Here is a 19,381-nt window from a genome sequence, read left to right as displayed (position 1 = left end):
AAATGGACAGCGACAAATTCGTTACAAGTTGCAGGGAGGGTGTTGCGGTGTTGGATTCCCGAAGGAGGAGCATTGGGACAAGTCCTCAAGGATGGCCACTTGTGGTGGCTTTGTTAAACAGCGAAAGGCAATAATTGTAGGAGCGACATCGCAACACTGTGGCTGCACCCACAGGTGCACTTGAGAAAATAACTACCCACTCTTAATTACACACTTTTGGGGAGATAAAGAATATATTCACTATTTTAACAATTAATGAATGAATGTCAATACAATTTGTAGTCTTATTGTTTAGCAAGTCATTTAATTAAAATCCTCAAAAGCCTCTTTTAATCATAAAAAATGTTTATGATTGTCTATTGCTGTTTTGCAATTTGTATATTTTTAAAAACACTATTTATTAATTCTCAAACTAGTATTATTCCAGTGGAAAACTTCTTCATGCCTGCTCTTTTCCACCTGACTAAGTTTTTGCATTTTGTAGACATTAATTTTGTTACATGATCAGCAGTTAAAATCGGAGGAGAAGGCGTAACTTATAGGTGCTAGACTTCATACAGCCCCCTCCCTTTCACAACTGACCTGTTCTAGTCGCCCGATTCGATACGTTCAAAACTTCTTAACATTTTGGGTGGTGGCTCTTGTTCCTTTCCCAGGACATAGACCAATCCTTTGGGGGGTGGCGGAAAAACCCAATCCGAATGCTTTACGCTCCATATGCCACGTGCAGCGCACAAAAGTCGTTTTAAAATTTAAGAAGACAGCCAACGCAAAGATGCCAAGTCAAATTCCTGGTATAAAATTCATTGAAAAATTTTATGCAACATAAATTTTGCGTGCAGGATTTGCCTGGCCATCGCCCAAAAAAAAAATCATGGGGGAAAAGTGCGGGGGCGGAAAACTCAATCACAAGTGCAAGTGGACCGGCTGCGGGTGTGTGTGTATCATTTCAATTTTAAAACCAAACGAGCGACGACCCAGCGACCCTGACCCCCGCCCATCCACCTATCCACCCACCGATTCCACAAGGCAGTTGAAAAAGAAAACATAAGAGCCAAAAGGTGGAAGTGATTTTTCACATCGAATTTTGCAATGCCCTTGCAAATAAATAAATTATAATCATTATATTTTTTATGGCTGCATAAAATAAGAGATGTTAGTTAAAAAAATATCCAATAGATTTAATTTAGATTTAATTCCAGATAATTGGTAAGATTACGCAAGCAAGTAATAAATAATATGCAATAAATACAAATTTATTTAATAAATAAATAATAATTTAATAATAAAGTTAATGATTAAACAAATTGAATTAGAAATTAATCATTATCCTACATTAACAATAAAAACATGTTTTCCTCTTTTGTTTGTAAGTAATTATATATATACAAATCCCTAATTAAAATGACCTAGAACGTAATAGTTCCTTAAACATAAATAGTTAAATTATATAATAAAAAAAAACAATTTTTCGTTGTTCCCACAAACCTCATCATAAAATAGAGTAACTTTTTGGTGAGGGTAGGCAAAAAGTCGAGCGAAAAACCCGCCCTCAAGCAACCGCTTAAGGAGCAAGGACTTCGACACACGGCAGGACGACAAAACGGGACACTCGCCTGGTCCGTTTTTGGTTTTTGGGTTTTACTTTTTTTTTTTGTCGGTTTTGGTCGTTTGTCGGTTTTTATGGCTTTTTGATTTGCCATTTCTGGTAGCAAATGATCAAAAATTGAATGAAATTGTTATTTTCAAGTGGAACATGTCCTTTTTACAACCCAGGAGAAAAGAGAGAACCTTTCAAGATTGAGGGCTTCGACATGCCGGTTTTGTTGCGGGTTGTTAGCCTTAATAAGGGGCATCATCTGTCGGTGGGTGGACTTTTGATTCCTTCGCTTCACCCCCTCACTTCTAGATTTCTTGTGTTGTTTGTTGCCAGCAGAAGAGCCAGTACTTAAATCTTCATTTCCATATCCATAGTCGTTTCATTTGGAAATTGAAAAATTTCCAAGCGATAAAATTTTACCATGCCCATATTGCCAAGACGCGCCCGAAATTCGCCGCCACATGTGAGTATTTTCAGGTGCCGTCTCAACGGCAACAGCAATGACAATGAAATGCTCCGGGACCGAAAACAATTAAAATATTTGCTTAAATTACATCTACACATTTCTGTCCTTGCCTCGGGAATGGGTTAAATGGCGGGTCTAGTCTTTGGGGATTCTGTTCTTCTTGGGCTCCCTTCCCCCGTCACATGTGAGTTTTCCTTTGCTTTGCTTCGAGCACAACATTAAATATGAATTTATGATCCAATATTTATTAGCCATAAAGCCCAGCAGGCGCCCAGAAAATCAAGAGCCACCCCCGCACCGGATGTGGTTTTTCTACTGGAGTGTCCACTGCTTAACCCACTGAGGCAGCGCTAATGAACTTTTGTCATCGCCATCATCAACACACATGGCCAACATGTGGGTTAATTCGCATTGAGGGGGGCGATAGTGGCACATAATGCCCTCGAAACTAATGAAAATCAATTGGAAATCTATGGTGGACTGTCTGTAATCGAACTTTATGATTAAACTTAATAGATGATAAGTAGAGCCCCAGATTTTAAGTGGTCTAGGGTAAGAATTTAATTGTACGTAGGGATCTAAGATTTGATGGGTGGTCTTGAGATCAATTTTTTCGTAACTTAGTTTTTCACATAATTTTCAACACGTATTTATAAAGATTATAGAATGATTAAAAACGTTATATACGAAAAACTTATGGAACGGAGACATTTAAGTTCTAAATTATTCTTTAATGTTGTTTTTCCTATTTTTCTTTTTTTATTTCCTATTTATAATTCCCCTAATATTGCTCTCCTTCTTTTGCCCAGCACCTATTAAGAATTCGCCAAAAAAAAAGGGAACTTTGGATTTCACTAGACCTACCAATGCAGAGTATACAAAATATATGTTTTATTGACGGGTCAGAAGGGGTCAATCGGAGCAAACTTTTAATTGCTACCGTTCGACAGTGGCTCTCCTCGAGTGTTTGACTTTTTATTATATTTTATTTTTTATGGCATTCCGGTCGCTTCGACTGTCATTCCGTCAGTCTGTACGCTGGTCCGCTCCTCCGTTTGTCCGGTCTTGTTTGGCCATGTTTTATGTGTTTCGTTTCCATTGAAAACCCCAAAGAGCCGAAAAAACGAGCAGCCACAAAAATTATTTGTAAACGGCGGCTGTGACAATTTTTTTTTTTTTTTTTTTTGTCGTTCATTCCATTCCGTGGAAGTTGCTTAGCCACTAAAACAAAAAAAGAAACAAGCCGGTGAAAAAATTAATTGGAAATTTTTATGTCTCAAACATGTTGTAAGCGCAGAGCCGCACTGGCGGCAACAGCAAGTTCGAGGTTAATTGTTTGATTTTCTAACAAAAAATATAAATAATTTTTAAGGCCAATCTCATGAGAGCGCTACCTGAGACGAGACCACAGGAAATGTTTGGATTGTTTTCTGTTGATTTTTCGGCCTTTGTCCCCCGATTCTGTTACAAATTTCTCGGCCCGCGTTTCCGGAGAGTGTAAACAACAGCGAATGGCATGCAAATCGCTGGGAAAAGGGGTTTGACCCGGGCCCAAAAGGTGACCCAAACGGTGACCCCCGGCGATCTGACCCTCTTCGGGGAATTCCGCGAGGAACATAGCCACAATTAGGTGTTGAGTAAGGGGCTAATTGATCGCCTGGCTGTATTTTTATTTTGGTTTTTCGTCACATTCAGGATAGACGTGCTTCAAATATTTAATTTCATCTTTGGACGACTCCTGATATCATCTTAAATTTTGCAACCATAACTATAACCATTTGCCAAAGGCACATTTTTGACCATGAATTAATAAATTAAAGTGCCAAATTGTATCTGTCTTATTAGGCAAGTATTTTCATTTCTCGTGGATTCGCTTGCGAAGAGTCCATTTCGAATTATCGTAAATAGCAATTAATTCGAATCCCATAACTTGATCAATCGTATTTCGATTTAATAATGGCATCCCTCTAAAAGTTAATGGTTTAATTTTTTATTGTATATTTAATAACATACGGGTTAATGGTTCCGATTATCCACATAAATACTCTGCCGTAGTTTAATATTTAAATATTTGTATTTAAATCCAAAATCGATAACTTAAAGCTCATTCCCCGTCTTTCAAGTGATAATATCGATAGTGGTCGATCGTAAGTCGATTCCTTCAAGAAGTTCAGTAAACTGTTTTCAATATCAGTTCGCAGTGAGCTTTCATCAGTCGATGCCTGGATAGAAATGGAACAACAAGTTTCCCGTCGCCGTTAAAGTCGCGAATGTGTAACCAGAGTGCAAGTGTTTACATTACTGCAAGTGCTCCAAAATCGATCCGTGGTGGGTGCCTAATAGACGCGTCTCTGAAATCCGATACGATCGGGGTTCTAGTGCAAAAATTCCAGCGAAATGTGTCGCCAAGGCTATCGCTTCCAAGTGTTCAATTGGGTCGCAATTCCACAATTCGAAGTACTCGGAGTTGGGGTGTTAGAAATGCCATCTATACGATGGCGCCACTTGTGGCACAGACTCGTTTCTGTCTGAGATTTTGCAGCTCCTGGTTTCTGGTCCTGCAACAAGATCTCTCCTGGTTCCCTAAGTTTTCTGAGTTGTCCGTTGTCAGATTCGCAGACGCCACGTGCTTTGTTACGGGGTTTTTTTTTGTGAGGGAAAAGGGTAAGGATAATGGGTTTGTAGAAGGCGTCTACGATTTCCTGTCCCTGGACAAACAAAAAAAAAGGCGACGAATACTCGATAGTTGAACAGGCCGATCAAACAGTTTTATCTACTTTGCATAATGCACATGGAACTACGCATGCTTTCGCAGGGTACATGAATTTAAAGGCAAAGTCATTCATGAAAGAAACTACATATTAGTCTTCAGAAGAAAATATTTTGTTCTTTTGTTTTTTAAGCTGATTAACAAGTAAGGGAGGTTTTACTTATATTTTATATCATATTATTTCAATTATTTTAGTTTTTGAATTGTAAATTAAAAATTTAATAAATATTTAATTTAATTTCCATTACACTTTATCTTCAGTATTGCCAACTTGACGATTATAAGAACTATATAACGTATTTCTGACATTCCTTACTGCTTAAATGGAAAACCTTAAGAGATTTGTATATTAAAGGTAAGTAAAATATATAAACCCAAAACCCAGTGCGTAGCGTATTAATTCCCCTGCAGCAGCTTCTTTTGTGAATGACTCTCGGTTGAATTTCGGTTTTGGTCAGCCAGTTTGCAAGTCCTCCAGCAAGTTGGTTGTTTCGGAATTGTTTATTTAACTCGCTGCTCTTCCGGCTGCTACTGGCTTGGCTTTATGGTTATGGATACAGTAGCCCCAGAGCTTCAGAGCTCCAGTGCATCTGAGTTCCCGAGTTTCTGGCAACTGCGATCGCAGGGAGCAACAGTAGCAATGAATTTGCATGTAGTACATGAAAACCGTGATCTCCAATTTGTTGTTGCCGAGGAGCGAGGATGGAGGATCGGGGATCGAGGATCGAGGTTCGAGGATCGGAGATCGGGATCGGGGCTCTTGGGTCTGGCATGGCGTTGCTTCGAATTGGTTACAGGGCCGTACTTAGCTACATGCCAAAAAAAGTTTTGTAACATTATTTTAAGGTGCCGGCTTTGCGACTGCATTTGCTACCTTGCTTCTTTGATTCGCTGCTTTTCTGCTTGCCAGATTGCCGACCAGCGACACTGACAAAAAAAAACATAACCAAAGATAGTAAGTTTGATACTCGTAAATTTTATAGTTCCGAAAATATTTCACACAGTTGTGTGCCAACAATATTAAGAAATTTGTTGTGTACATTTTTGTAAAATTGTGAATTTTAAATGCTTAAAATTGATGATGAATTATTATATTTTTTTGTATTGTAATTATCTTTTTTACTTTTTTTTTTTAAGAGTTCTTTTTTAGATTTCTATTGCATGTCAATCTGGTAACTCGAAATACAAATGTTCTATGCAAAAATAGACAAATATTTTTTGATGGAAATTTCTTAATTTGAATGTCACTATGGTTTAATTGTATGGAAAACACAACATAATTCTTTTCTGTGTAGTTTTGCTCGCTCGTTGCAAGTTGTCAAGCTTGCCATGGCAAATTTGCGATCAAGCGACAACAACAGTGACAACAAGAGCCGGTGACGGGACGCCCAATGTCCCAGTGTCCCGCTGTCTTCCCCACTCCCCCTCTCCCCTCCACCGACACAGCCCCTCTGGGCCCCCTCAACCCCCTGAATCTTAACCATTTCCATATGCAACACACAGTGTGATCTGTGAGCCAGGCTTCTTGGGTTTCAGCGCTGTACATCACGTCGCCTTGTTTGCCATCGCATCTCCAGGCGGACAAAAACTTCTCTCTGGGGTCCCAAAAGCTAAGATCCCCTCTTTCAGGAATCCCCCCAACACTCCACTTACCCCGATCCCCACTTCCCCACCCAAAGTCGAGCCTGAACTTTATTGACCATATTGATTGCTGCTGTATTGATCGCTTGTTGCTGATAACAAACAAATGGCCAGGGGGCACAGTGGGATCCAAAGATGCAAAGGTTTGACACACCATGCGAGACACATTTTTTTGCGCTCACTGTTTGCTTTATGATGACGAGCTGATGCTGGCTAACAAATGGGTTTATGCCATTTTTTTTTTTTTTTTTGGTTTACCATCATTGCCACATTTACATTGTTTGATGTTTTCATAAAATATTTTAGATGAAATTTCCAAATTGTCAAATAGGTTATTCTGAGTTTCTGATTGTTGTTTGTTTTCTATTATATTAATAATTTTATTTATATAACCTTAAAGTTTTGGGGAAAACAAATAAAATCAGTAAAACTAAAATTGTGAGTTTTAAAGAAATAAATAAAGAAAACATCTTATTGTTGTATGGTTTTATAAACCTTCACTTTAATTCCCCATTTCTCCCTCCGCATAAACGTAGACCGTGTCTAGCGATGGCTACCGACCTGGCACAAAAGTCAGCGGGTGGCTCCCCAAGATTCCCTGGGACTGGGATTCCAGGGTCTGAAGAAGTTGGAAGCTGGGAGCTTGGCACTGAGAAAGATTCACTCCGGCACGTTGCATATTCATAATTTCCAGTTGGGGATTTATCAATTGCACATCTCAGTCATGAAAACGCATAAACATTTCAAAATGCCTGGCGCGGGTCAATAATTTGACATGAACGAAACAATATGCAGACACGTTCGCCAAGCGGCGATGTTGGGTTAAGGACGGTGGAAACGGAGGGTTAAGGAGGGGCCAGCGGAGGGTTAAGGTCGCCTGGCAGATGGCAGACAATGAAATGTGGCCAAGAAACGCTTGCGGCCAAGTCAGTATATTTATGTTTATATATGTATTTGCCCTGGCCCATTGATGATGTGTGAATAATTGAAAGCGGCAGCAGGTTGAATTTTCGCTGGTACTTGCGGCAACAGGGGGTTAAAAGGGGAACCCCGGCGAAAAGGAAGCACAAGCTTTTCCCGTCTTGATCTGCTGCCTTAACTTTCAAGCCTAGTGGCTGAGTTGTCTGCCAACAACAGGCTAGCAAACACTCCATAAAAAACCCTCAAGAGCCTGCAAGATCATCAGCGAAAAGGGGTTTATGGCTGCGGGAAAAGGGGAGAAAGTCTGACTGCCCCCTGGTTTAACTATCACCAAAGATAGGGCCATTGTCCAGACAAAAAAAAGTTATATCAACTAACAACAGATAGTTACAAATATCAAAATATATTATAATATTATAATTTTGGCATTTGTTAGTTTATAAGACTTGGTAATCTATATTTAACACTGAAGAGGTGATTTAATAAAATAAAATCAAAATCCTTTGTTTTGTTTTAAAATATGTTAAATATTTGTATCTACGTTTGAACAATTTCGTTAGCCTTCCCATGTAATGATGTTTAATCCCTAAAGATTATAAATATATAATAAAATAAAAAATCAAGATTTGGACATCACACAAAGCCATTACATTTTTTCTCTGTGCAAAAATTGAATTCCTGGATTGTGTTAAAGACCTGAGAAAAGGGAATGGGTGCGATGGGGGATCGGGAAGACGGTGGGGAAAGACGGAGAGACGCCCACACACAAGCTGGCAGTTTTTCTGATTTTTCAGAGTTTGGAGAGCACACACGCACACACGCCCACCTTTTCGCGATTCGCGTAGAGCCTTGGCCATAAAATCTGGAAACCTCCAAACGCAATTCAGTTCATCTCCAGGGCTTTCTTTTCCATCTTTATTTCTCCCTGGACAATTTCGTAATTAATTTATTGCCCCGATGGCGCGACTTTGCGATGTGTCAAAACTATTTTTAATTGGTGTTGCAAGTCAGTCAGAGAGGATTTCCCCCCTTTTCCATTCCGATCCCGATCCCTATCCAGATTCAGATTCCGAACCGATCCGCGATTCCCCGAAGATCGTAAACCAGGCAAGATCAAAGCGGGGCTGACTGCTGAAAAGAATTCACTTTCTATTTTCTGCGATTTAATTGATATTTCGCGGCGTTGTGTCTGTCGCATTTTGCCCACGACCAGCCACGTGACTAATGTCCTGCTCAATAGACACTAAAGATGCATTACCCACAACCCAGGAAAAAGCACTGCGAGAAACTTTGAAATAACTTATATTGAAAATATAACGAGCTGCTTCATAACATGACTTATAAAAGTATAATTAAATTTGTGGCATTCCAATATAATTTTATTTTGTCCATTGATTTGATTTCCAATGCATTTTTTTATTATTCATTACATCTTGATAAGTACTTGCTTTTTTTTACATTATCTTGATAGTTGATTTAAGTGGAAAACGATGATTAAAATTCATTATTTTTTTGTGGTTATACATGAATCATTCTATTTCTGGCAGTGTGCCAAATCAAACTAATTCCATCGAAATTCTATGTTTATTTATTTCGTGAAACCAAGAATGAAGCTTGATTATTACTCATGTTTGCATAGAAATTCTGTTACTCATATGTTTATTTGTATTTATTTTATAAATAGTTATTTTATCTAGATTATTTTGTGAATTTGCAGAATTCGTTGTATTTAAAACTGAACCAAACTAAACCGATCCCAATGTTGAAACTAATGATGATAAAAATGTATATGTAATTAAAGAATTATATATTTTTATGTGAAAAGTACTGGTGTTTGTTTGGATACTCGGTTAAGCCTCTATATTTACATGTGTATGGATAGTTATTTTATCTGGACTGTAAATTGTACTATTTCTCGCAGTGTGCCATACCGAACCGAACCAAACCGATCCGATCCAAATGCGAGACGAGACGAGAGACGAGACGCGTCGCAAGATCTGCGTTCACAATTGCATTTTAATGCAAATTTGGTGTCAACGCAATATCGACCATGACAGACGCAGTCTCCGGGTCTTCCAGTCTTCCAAGTCCCCCAGTCTTCTGCTGCCCCCTCCCCCCAAAACATATATGCCCCGTCTCTTTCTCGACGCTCACGCACTTCTGCGGCCCTCTCTATCTAGCACGCATAAGGCCATCTCTTTCGACGGTGTGTAAGTGGCGGCTGCTGGGTGTTAAAGTGACTGATTACGTTTGCGTTCGCTGTTTTTGTTGCGAGCGGAGCTGCCTTTTGACGCTAAACGAATTATACGCTTACGTAGGTGGCAGACACTCTGGCAAAAATCGGAGAAAGAAGCAGAGCGGGGCGGAGTAGGGGGGGGCCCAAATGAATTGAGACGCGCCAGAAAAGTTATAAATATTGTCCCTAGAGGGGCGTCATCGCCGCCTTGTTGTTGCCTCGTTTTGCGATTTTGGCCCGATGTTTTTGTGCGGACTCAAAAAGTACGGCGATCCTTGTGTGGGCGTCGCGAAAAATATGTCTCCACATGGAGAAGTGAAATCAGAGGGGGTGAAGTATTGGAAAGGGGGATAATTGCCTCGAGGGAATTATGATTTACTGCCATAACTGATTTGCACTTAAAAATCGAAGTAATCATCAAATGGGATTCGATGAAAAACTATCTTGCTTGGTTGGGTTGGTTTCTGTGTTATATTTTTAATTTTTAATGAAATCTATACTTGGTTTAATAAATAAAATACAATGGTTCATTTATTTTTAACTAATTTGTTATGTTTAAATTGTAGTTTAAAAATACGTGTTGAATTCTTTTTAGTATTATATTTCCAACAACTTTTGATTTTTATTACTCGTGTGGTAAGCCGTAAGATCTTTTTGATATCGCTTTGACATCTAAATCAGATATCACTTACTTTTCCATCGATTTCCGAATAGGCGTTACCTCTTTCTTTCCCATTTCCCCCTGTCATCTTCTCTTTTCAGTCCAATCCCATATTTACCATGACATCTAATAAAGTCGTAAAATATCGCACGCACTCGTAAAAGTTCCTCGGATTTATGATTGCCGGTGTCTAGGGTTCCCGGTTTAAAATTCATTTTATGGCGTCGCGGCTACTGTCTAAGGATCGGTTATAGTCGTCGGATCTGTCCTGCTTTCAGATATAGCCCGCTGGATGTATCGATGTACTCGCACTTGCGTAATTGAAACCTTTCCCTGCCTTTCGGATCGGTTTATGGCGATCATAAAGCGATGGGCTACCGTGGGCCAACTACCTGGCCATTGAGGGAAATGGACGCCCATTGATGTTTATCGGTCTATCGGTGAAAGTTTTATGGCTTGTTACGCTCGTAACTGTCCTAGCTACATAAATACTCCCATCGGCCGAGCGGTAGCGATCGCTCTTTATTGCCCCGAGATGTTATCTAATCTTTGGAGGGTTTTGCCACACTCACCTGCCAAGGCCCGAAAAATATATAGATTTCTGTTCAACTAAGACATCGATTGGTAGTTGTATCCATTAAAGAATAATTGCAAAATCATATCATAAAAGCTTTCTACAATAGGGCTCAAAAACGTTGGCAATGCATAGCTTTAAAAGAAGTTAACATATTATATTAAATTTTATCTATATATTGGTGCAATTTGTATTTAATCAATGTTAAAATGTAATTTAAATTGGAAAAAATACTTTCAAGTTTTTGTGATTCCAGTTTTAAGATTTCAGTGTTACTTAAATGGCACAATCCTGATTTAAATTTAATGGCTTACTGAACTCCGGCCAACTTCTCTAGTCTCCCATTAGCCTTCTCCATTGATTAGCATTTTCAATTGCCATTGCGTCCATTATTATTGAATGTCCTCGACCGCTTTAAAGGAAATTTCGGTGGGCAAAACGATTTTCAATATCTTGGGCCTGTCATTTCCTTTAGCTCAATTTTTTATTGCTTCCTGTCGCGCTTTTCCAGCTTCCTGGGATATCCATTCACCCATTCCCCATATTTTTGGTTTTTTTTTTGTGTTTGCTGCCTCGAATCGCATTTCAAAAGGCAACTTAATCGAGCAAAATAAACCGTTTTCATATGCTCGAATTGAGGCAAACACGTCGCATTACAAGGGGGGAGTATTGTCATTTGGATTTGGTTCTTCGGTTATTTGGCTCTTTGGGGAATTTCCAAACGGGCCAAGGGGTTGCCTCTCCTCTCCTCACCTTTTATTTTCTTTTTTTTTTTTTCCTTTTTTGCACGGATTTTCTTGTTCACTTCACGCGCCGTTCGAAATGCGCGAAATCTCTCAGGTTTTCGAAGGAAGGGATCTGCGGTGATGGGAAGTGGCTGCCTTTGTCAAAGGATTATCACTTCCTTTTGGGGGGGACATTTGAAAGGAGCGAATTGAAAAGAGAGAGCCAGTTCTTTTCTGGGGGCAGAGCTCTGCTAATGAGCTGTGCCCGTAACTGACTCTCTCGTTTGTTGTGCACTAAGAAAAATTATAAATCTAAATAATTAGAATTGCGTTTATGGGGTTGCACTGACTAATAATTTAAACTTAAAATTGCCTCCATTATTAGGGAATTTAAGATATTATCATTATAATTATCTAAAAAAATAGTTTTGAATTTGACTTGGTGTATTTTTATGGGCTTATATATTCTTATTTCCTTCCAAAAAAAAAAACAAGTTGAGAATTACAAGGTCCCTAGGGAATATGACATTAAGGAAAAACGGTAAAACATGTTTACCAAAACTTTGAAAACCGAATCAAGTTCCCAGCTACAATTAGCTCCCAAACCAAACTAAGTACCTTTTCTCCCGGTGTAGTATTCCCCAACCCCTTTCCGTTTTTCTCAGTACATGTGCCAGAGATGTTGGATTGACAGTGTGCAATATGCGTTGATTTTTTATGGCCTTCAATTTGCCGTGGCTGTGGGGCCAAATGCCGAACTCCGAGTCGAAGTATAAGTCGATGCCGATGCTCCGGAGTCGCGCTGTGCCGATCTCGAAATGCAGATAATAATTATTTCAATATGTGTGACTGACTTGCTTGAATGACTGACTGCCAGACGGACAAACTGACAAACGGACGGACGGAGATCGCAGGGCAATGCCAATGCCAAAACGTCGTCCCAGATCGTCATCGTCATGATCTTCATTATCATTATGCGAGTGGATCAAAACCGCGACGCCGCCAACAACATTTCAGTCTCTTCGCCAGCTTTTTTGTATGATCTCACAAAGGGTATTTTAAATTTGACCAGAAGTTCAAAATTGCTGGAGAAGCAAAAAATAGTGAAAGTATTTATTCTTGTGTCAGTTTTGTTTTTGTTAATAATAATACATATTTTTTTTGGCACATTCAATTCAAGGTATTTCAGTTATATTCAAAATATATTTAAAGGCATTAATTGAAGTATTACTTTCACTTTTTCGTTTGGTAATTTATGGCTCTCCCATATAATACAATGAATCTTAAAAGTGTAATATCTGGATATATTTATATATTTATGTATATCTTAGTTATTTAAAAGCTAATAAGTCCAAATAAAAATAAAATAATTTATCAAATTACGATAATGTTTTTTATTTCTCTGAGGGTCTCCGTTTTCTTAAGAATCTTGTGCTAATAATATTTAAATTAAAATTATTTCCCAAGGGTATTTGCAATTTCGATCCCATACGTTGGTATTTACTTTTGATTTCCTTTACTTTTTTTTATTGCTCTTCTGTTTGAGTTTTTGTTTTTGCATGTGCTCGGCTCGGTTTTGTTCTTTTTGTTTTTGTTTCGGTAATATTGTTCTTGTTGTTGGTTTTCACTTAATCACTTGTTGAGAGCGAGACGGCAAGTGTTGGGTTTTTAAGTTGAAAATTGAATTTCTAAGAATTACAAAACAGCAACAAAGTGCCGTTGGCATCTCCCTGACCCCCCTCCCCCCACCAACCAAACCGAACAACCCCAATCCAAATCGGAATCCCCCCTCGAATTCGCCCCATACGATACGATACCATCGCACCACCATCTTATTCCGATCTGGTTGCCTTAAATCCCATATCCTCCAGATATCCCCCCCTTATCCCACCCCCCACACTTTCCATATCCCGTATCAGCGCGGCGGGCTTCGTTTCATTGCATTGCATTAATTTTGCCAATTAAAAAGTAAATAGAGCCTGCATCCTTTCGCTGGTTATCTACCCATCTTCCTGTCTCCCTCTGAAAAGAGAAGGGCATACCTTCTGGGGGCGGAAAGAGAAGGAGCATCTTTTTCGGTTGTGGGCGCGCAAAAGTTTTCAATACAATTTAATCCAATCTGCAAACACATATGGATGCAATATATATATATATATATATACATATATTTTGGTTGATGAATGCCATAGGCAGTGCCACGCCCCCTGACAGTCCCCCGCCTCTGGAAACATTTGCGGATTGCCCCAAGTGCCTGGCTCAATTCAATCACTTTTTTCGGGGGAAGCCACACAGTGGGATGAGATATGTCCTTGGCAACCGCGGTATGGTGCCCATTGTACCCCCACAATTAAAATTGCCAAAAGGCAATAAAGTTTCGTCGCCCTCTACAAATTTAATAAAAGCCACAATTCTACGAGATTGAATTTGCAAAATACAATAATTGTAGTAGATAGTATAATTTAAATATACATACGTGAGTATCATTAAAAATAAATATAGCCTATCTATTCTAAGTAAATATTAATCTGGATAGATATGATAAATAAATAATCATGACTATTATATATTTAAAAAACTAAATATTTTAGGAACACATATGTATGTATAAACATATCATCCAAAAAAGTTGCCGTATAATAATCATAACTACTAAGCCAGTTAGTAAGACGCTTATATATATATATCATATATATTTTGTTCCCCATATTTAAATAAATGATTAAAGTGCCATTGAAAATCTTTGACTTAATAAAAGAGTTAGCTTCTTTTAGTTTGGTTTCATCAAAAGTAATTTATTATTTAAATAACATAAATAACTTTTGATTATTAGAGCTTTTCTTTGTTGTTTTTCCATTTTCCCGTAATCATTTGTTCTTTCTCTTCGGTGACAAGTTCAGTAGTAAAGTCCAAATTACTTGGCATATATGTTTTTTTTGGGGCACTCTTCAGGGTTTTTCTTTGCGGCGGTGGTTGCTTATAGTCTTCTAGTTGTGGTTCAAGAGTGGGGCAGGCAATCTTCTGGGGCATCCAGTCGCAACCGTTTTGTGGCGCAATTGTCTCAACCGTCGACGCGTCGCTTGCGTATCGCATATCGCACCTGATGGGCTGGTCCAAAACAGCCGGCTAAAGCCGCTCCACCCTTTCGGCCCCTCGTTTTCCTCCCACCCCGCATACTCGTACGTATTCCCCATCTTTTTCTTGGCCGGATCGCTCTGCTCTGCTCTGAGCCGAAAGCCAAAGCCAAAGACCCAGGCCCAAGTGGCAGCAGCCAACCATTCGTATAATTGTCGATGCGTTAAGGTAATTGTACACCCAGCCAACTGGCTGCCAACTGAGGCAGCAGTTTAGGTTTAGACCTGGCCAAAAGCAGAGCGGAGCAAGGCCGACCCAACAGCAGCACTGCGAGAAAATTGGCAAGCATTTATGCCATTATTAATTATTTCAATCACTTTAAGCTATACACAATTAATAAAGGACATTTTTCGAAACGCTGACGGACTTAAAAGTTACTATAAATTATTAAATCTTTAATAATCGCTAGAGATCAGTTTGTTTTTAATATCCTACATCTTAATTTTTTTCTATTTCAAATAAAACTGGGATACAATTGTAAAAACTAAATCCTTTAGTTGTTTGATTTTTCGTCCAGTGCATATGTGTATCTGTATCTTGGAGCATACCGTTTCCGAGGGGAGGGGGGTATGGTGGAAGGAGGAAGGAGGGAGAAGGGGGTGTCACTGGGATGGATAGCTATGCCTTCTGTTCAATGCCGTCGCCGCAGTAGTTGCCATCGTCGATTCACTCAGTCGTTTCTAAGTTTGCGTTTGTCGTCGTTTGCCATATTGATGGCACGCTCCGCCGCCTGTCTTTTCCACCGCCCATCCTCCTTTTCCGCTTGCCGCCCACCGCCAACCGCCCACCACCCACCACCTCCCACTTTTGCCGCCCCTGGAGAGCATTTAAAATTTTAGTTTTCTGCTGACAACTAGCATTTTGCCATAGACAGACACATCGGTCTTAGTTTGGTTTTCGGTGTTTGGTTTTCGGTCTGATTTGCTAGATTTGATTTCAGGAAATCTCAGCCGTCTCTGTCCCTCTCTCTCTGTCTATCTCTATCTCACTTTATCCACCTGCCTGAATGCACTCGGTTTTGGATTCCGATTTGGATACCGATTCCCATTTGGATACGCATTTGTCAGGCCCTTTTGTTTGGCTCATTGTCTCCGGTCGCCTTTTGTTGCAATTGAAAAATTATAGCAATTAAATGCCAGTGAAGACCAAATGCATTGACCAAGGTCCAGTTGGTTTGGCAATGCGAAATGGGATTAGATTCGCTGCGGTTTTCCCTCCAAAGTGGTGTACCATCAATGAAAGCGGCCATTCGATAGCATATGTTCTGCTCATTGCACTTTTCGGTTGAGTTCCTTGTGGTTCAACTCGCCAAATAAATTATCATGTACTTACTATACACGATATATAGAATATAGAGTTGTGTTTTGGGTAATCATTTTATTTGATGATTTTCTATCACTAACATTTTTTCCATTTTAAATGCTAAACATTTTAAAGACATAAATTAACATGTACAGAAAATAAACAAGTAAAATAAAGTAATCGGTGGAATAATTGGAGAGATTAAAAAGTTTATTTTGGATCTCCGTAATTATTTCTACCATAAAGGTATATAGAATATTAAACCCAATTAAAATTCTTCGTATCTCTAATAATTTGCAATCCCCGGCGCTTTTCGATCGTCGATCAGACTTTTATTGGCGCTTATTTTGGAATTCATTTCCGAGGACTGTTCCCGAATTCCCCCACATGTATATGGGTCCTGGAGTCAACTGCATCGGCACACATATAATATATCACAGTATATCCGAGGGTTCGTTCGCTGGCAGTTTCGTATAATTTTTATATGCAGTCATCAACAGCTCATATATGTTTTTATTGCCAGCGCGAACAGCGATATGCATCTGAGGCATCAGAAACAAGAAAAAGATCGGGCGGCAGATGAAGATGCGGCTGAATCCGAATCCGAATACGAATACGAATCCCAATCCGAATCCAAAGATCATTATGATGATGATTATGGTTGGGATGCGATGATGACTATTTCTGCGTACAGATTTCCAATAAAAATTCTGTCGACTTGAGTTCGAGTTCGGTTTTCGGCCGAGACTCCGTATTTCATTTGGTGTGTGAGCGAGATTTACACGCTGATATACAAGGGAAATACACAAAAGTAACAATAAAGGCTGGCTGCGGAGATATACGTTAGTCACTCCGATTCCGATTCGTTGTCTCTTTCTGGCCCTCTGGGCGTTGAGATTTATTTCTTTATTTTGGCAGCCAGTGGCCAGTTGTCTCACTGTTTTATTACCAGGAAATTTGTATTTAATACGTTTTTTCCGCGTTTTTGTAGCGGGTTTCGGGTGCGCGACATTGTCGCCTCCAAGCTTAACCCACTAACCGAAAGGTTCTCCAGCTAACTGTCGGTTATCTCTACCCTCGATCGACACGAAGGGCTAGCCTATGATCTAGTTGGCCCAAACAGTCAGTTGGTCGGTCGGTAGCCAATTTTCAATGGAAGCCACACACAATCAATCGGTTCGCAGAAGTCTTTAGGCCCTCGAGAGCTCCTAACTCATAAGGGCCTATAGCTTCTTTTCGATCTTATCGACCCGTTACCCGTTGCCACCCTAATCGATTTCGGGGTATTGTAAGACAATTTTTGTTCTTTTTAGAAAATGTCTTATAGAACTTGGCAGCCAAACAAAGTCCAACGATTGCAATGTGTCAATATTTGTGAGTTAGAGGTTTTAAAACGACAATTAGAAAAACTAAGCAGTTGTGAAAAGTAACTCAGTTGGCCGAGGTGACATTTTTGATTAATACGTTATACTTTCAACATTAACAGTACATATGTCAATAGGTCCTCATATAATCAGGATTTGATACCCGTAGAAATCAAATAAAAACACGGAAAGATGGGTCGCGCTCCGGTGAGAAGGAAGTCGCGTCCTAAAGTTAATCAAGGGAATGAGGAGGATTACTATTTGAGGCAGGAGGACGTCCAACGATCGTCTCGACGATGGTCATACATCCGGCGAAGGATTCCGGATTCCGACAGCGACACCGATACAGACTCTGATTCCGATTCCGAACCGGAGAAGAGCTCTGTTAAAGCACCAACCCTCTTGAAGGACCTCAGTGCCTATGGAGACTGGCACTTGCCGAATGGGAAATTCGATTTCGAGACGACTGGCAGGGAAATGCTGATGAATCTCAGCAAATTCCCCTACCCGGAAATGTTCCATCCGCCGCTCCTTCTGGGCGCCAAGTTGCGTAACCCCGTGCAGCTGAGTTGCAGGCCCTACGTCACCAACATCTTCGAGGACGCCATGCCGGAGATTCGGGCCCGGGCCAAGCAGTTCCTGGATCCACCACCGGAGTGCGAGGGAGCCGTGGGCTACGATCCGCAGTACTTCCAGACCCCCATGCGGATCAAGCCCCTGTGCCACCGTCCCCCCTTCGTCCCGTTCAAAGGAGCTGGGGCGGCGAGTCCTGGATGGATGGCCGCCGCTGTGCAAAGTTGTATGTGGAACTCACTCAGCCGCTGGTGGACTACGGGAAACTGCGTCGGCACAGGAAACACAAACCGAGACCCAATAAGCTTCTGAAGGGATTGCGAAGGAAACCAGTCACTCAGGCCAGACCAAGGTTGTTGCGACCTCGAGCCAGGATCGTATTGAATTCGGAGTCGGAGGAGTTCTACCAACAATCGGGGGAATTCGAGGAGGAGCAGCTCATTTCGGGGGACTATTACGTGGGGTTGGCGAATGAGGACTTTGATTTGGACACTGAGGTCTCCTGGCACTCCTCACTGCCCGAGGACCCCGAACCGAAGATAGCCCGAACCCAGTCGGATCTGACACTGGACTATTTGAAAACCCGTCCTATGATAAGGCGTTGCCACAGCTTGGGCAGTATTCATTATTAATTATTATAACATCATTTGTGTTTTAGAAAATGTGCTCGCAAAAAAACGTTTTAAATTGTTTTTGGTGTTCCAATATTAAACATGCCTAACATACTAAACATGCCATCCTAAACAAATATTTGAGTTGTGAATTAGTTACTGCAAATATGTGGCAATTTATTCCCCATTAGTAATGAGTATTTTTCAAAGCGTCTTTCAAGAACACCCGTTCGAAAGCCCTCCTCTCGAGACCCCCTATTCCGATTTCACGCAATTAAAAAGACCAGCAGTTAAACGGGGAAAAAGAGCGGCAATTGTAACAGGCGGCAAGCTCATCGATCAGTTGAAATTAATAAAATACTCAATAAATGCGCTCACAAAAACGTGTGCAAACAATCGATCAATCAGCGATTTGACAGGCCCGCAAATTGCGGAGTGAGTTGGCTTCGAAATCGCCGACTTGGTTTTGGATTGGGATTGGGACTTGGGTTGGCGATTGCGATTGGGTCTGGAGGCCAAGTTGGCTGACAGCCAGTCTGCTACCAATCTGCGAGTCGAGACTTCAAAACAATTACACAGCAACATTTCCAAGAGCCGAGTATCTGTGAGACTCTCGAGTATCTTAGGGGACTGAATCTGAATCGGAATGGGAATCGGATTTGGATTTGGATTCAGATTCCGAATCGGACAACTGCCACCGTACAACCGCGACGACTGTTGGCCTGTTGATTCAAGCGATTAATCGATAACAAATAAAAACATTTCGACAACTACTTCCAAAGAACGCGCTCCCAGCAGTCACAAA

At 40.3% G+C, this 19,381-nt stretch overlaps 2 protein-coding genes across 3 annotated transcripts in view; both read left to right on the top strand.

The window, feature by feature from the left end:
- The first annotated feature begins 4,293 nt into the window (after positions 1-4,293).
- The window catches only part of LOC108046417, a 48,565-nt gene continuing 33,477 nt past the window's right edge, over positions 4,294-19,381 (top strand). For both annotated transcript variants that reach the window (XM_017126077.1, XM_017126076.1), the window contains exons 1-2: positions 4,294-4,394; positions 5,098-5,191. The gene's annotated coding sequence lies outside the window, so the exon portion shown is untranslated. The remainder of the gene's footprint in view (positions 4,395-5,097; positions 5,192-19,381) is intronic.
- On the top strand, positions 17,520-18,666 carry LOC108046418. The gene is given in 2 exon segments (XM_017126079.2): positions 17,520-18,170; positions 18,173-18,666. Coding segments are annotated over 2 exon segments (1,011 nt in total). The 5' UTR covers positions 17,520-17,584; the 3' UTR covers positions 18,598-18,666.

Source organism: Drosophila rhopaloa, unplaced genomic scaffold (genome assembly GCF_018152115.1).
Source record: "Drosophila rhopaloa isolate 14029-0021.01 unplaced genomic scaffold, ASM1815211v1 contig_3, whole genome shotgun sequence".
NCBI classification, from domain to species: Eukaryota; Metazoa; Arthropoda; class Insecta; order Diptera; family Drosophilidae; genus Drosophila; species Drosophila rhopaloa.
Note: the sequence above shows the minus strand (reverse complement) of the source record. Positions and strands in the feature narration are given on the sequence as shown.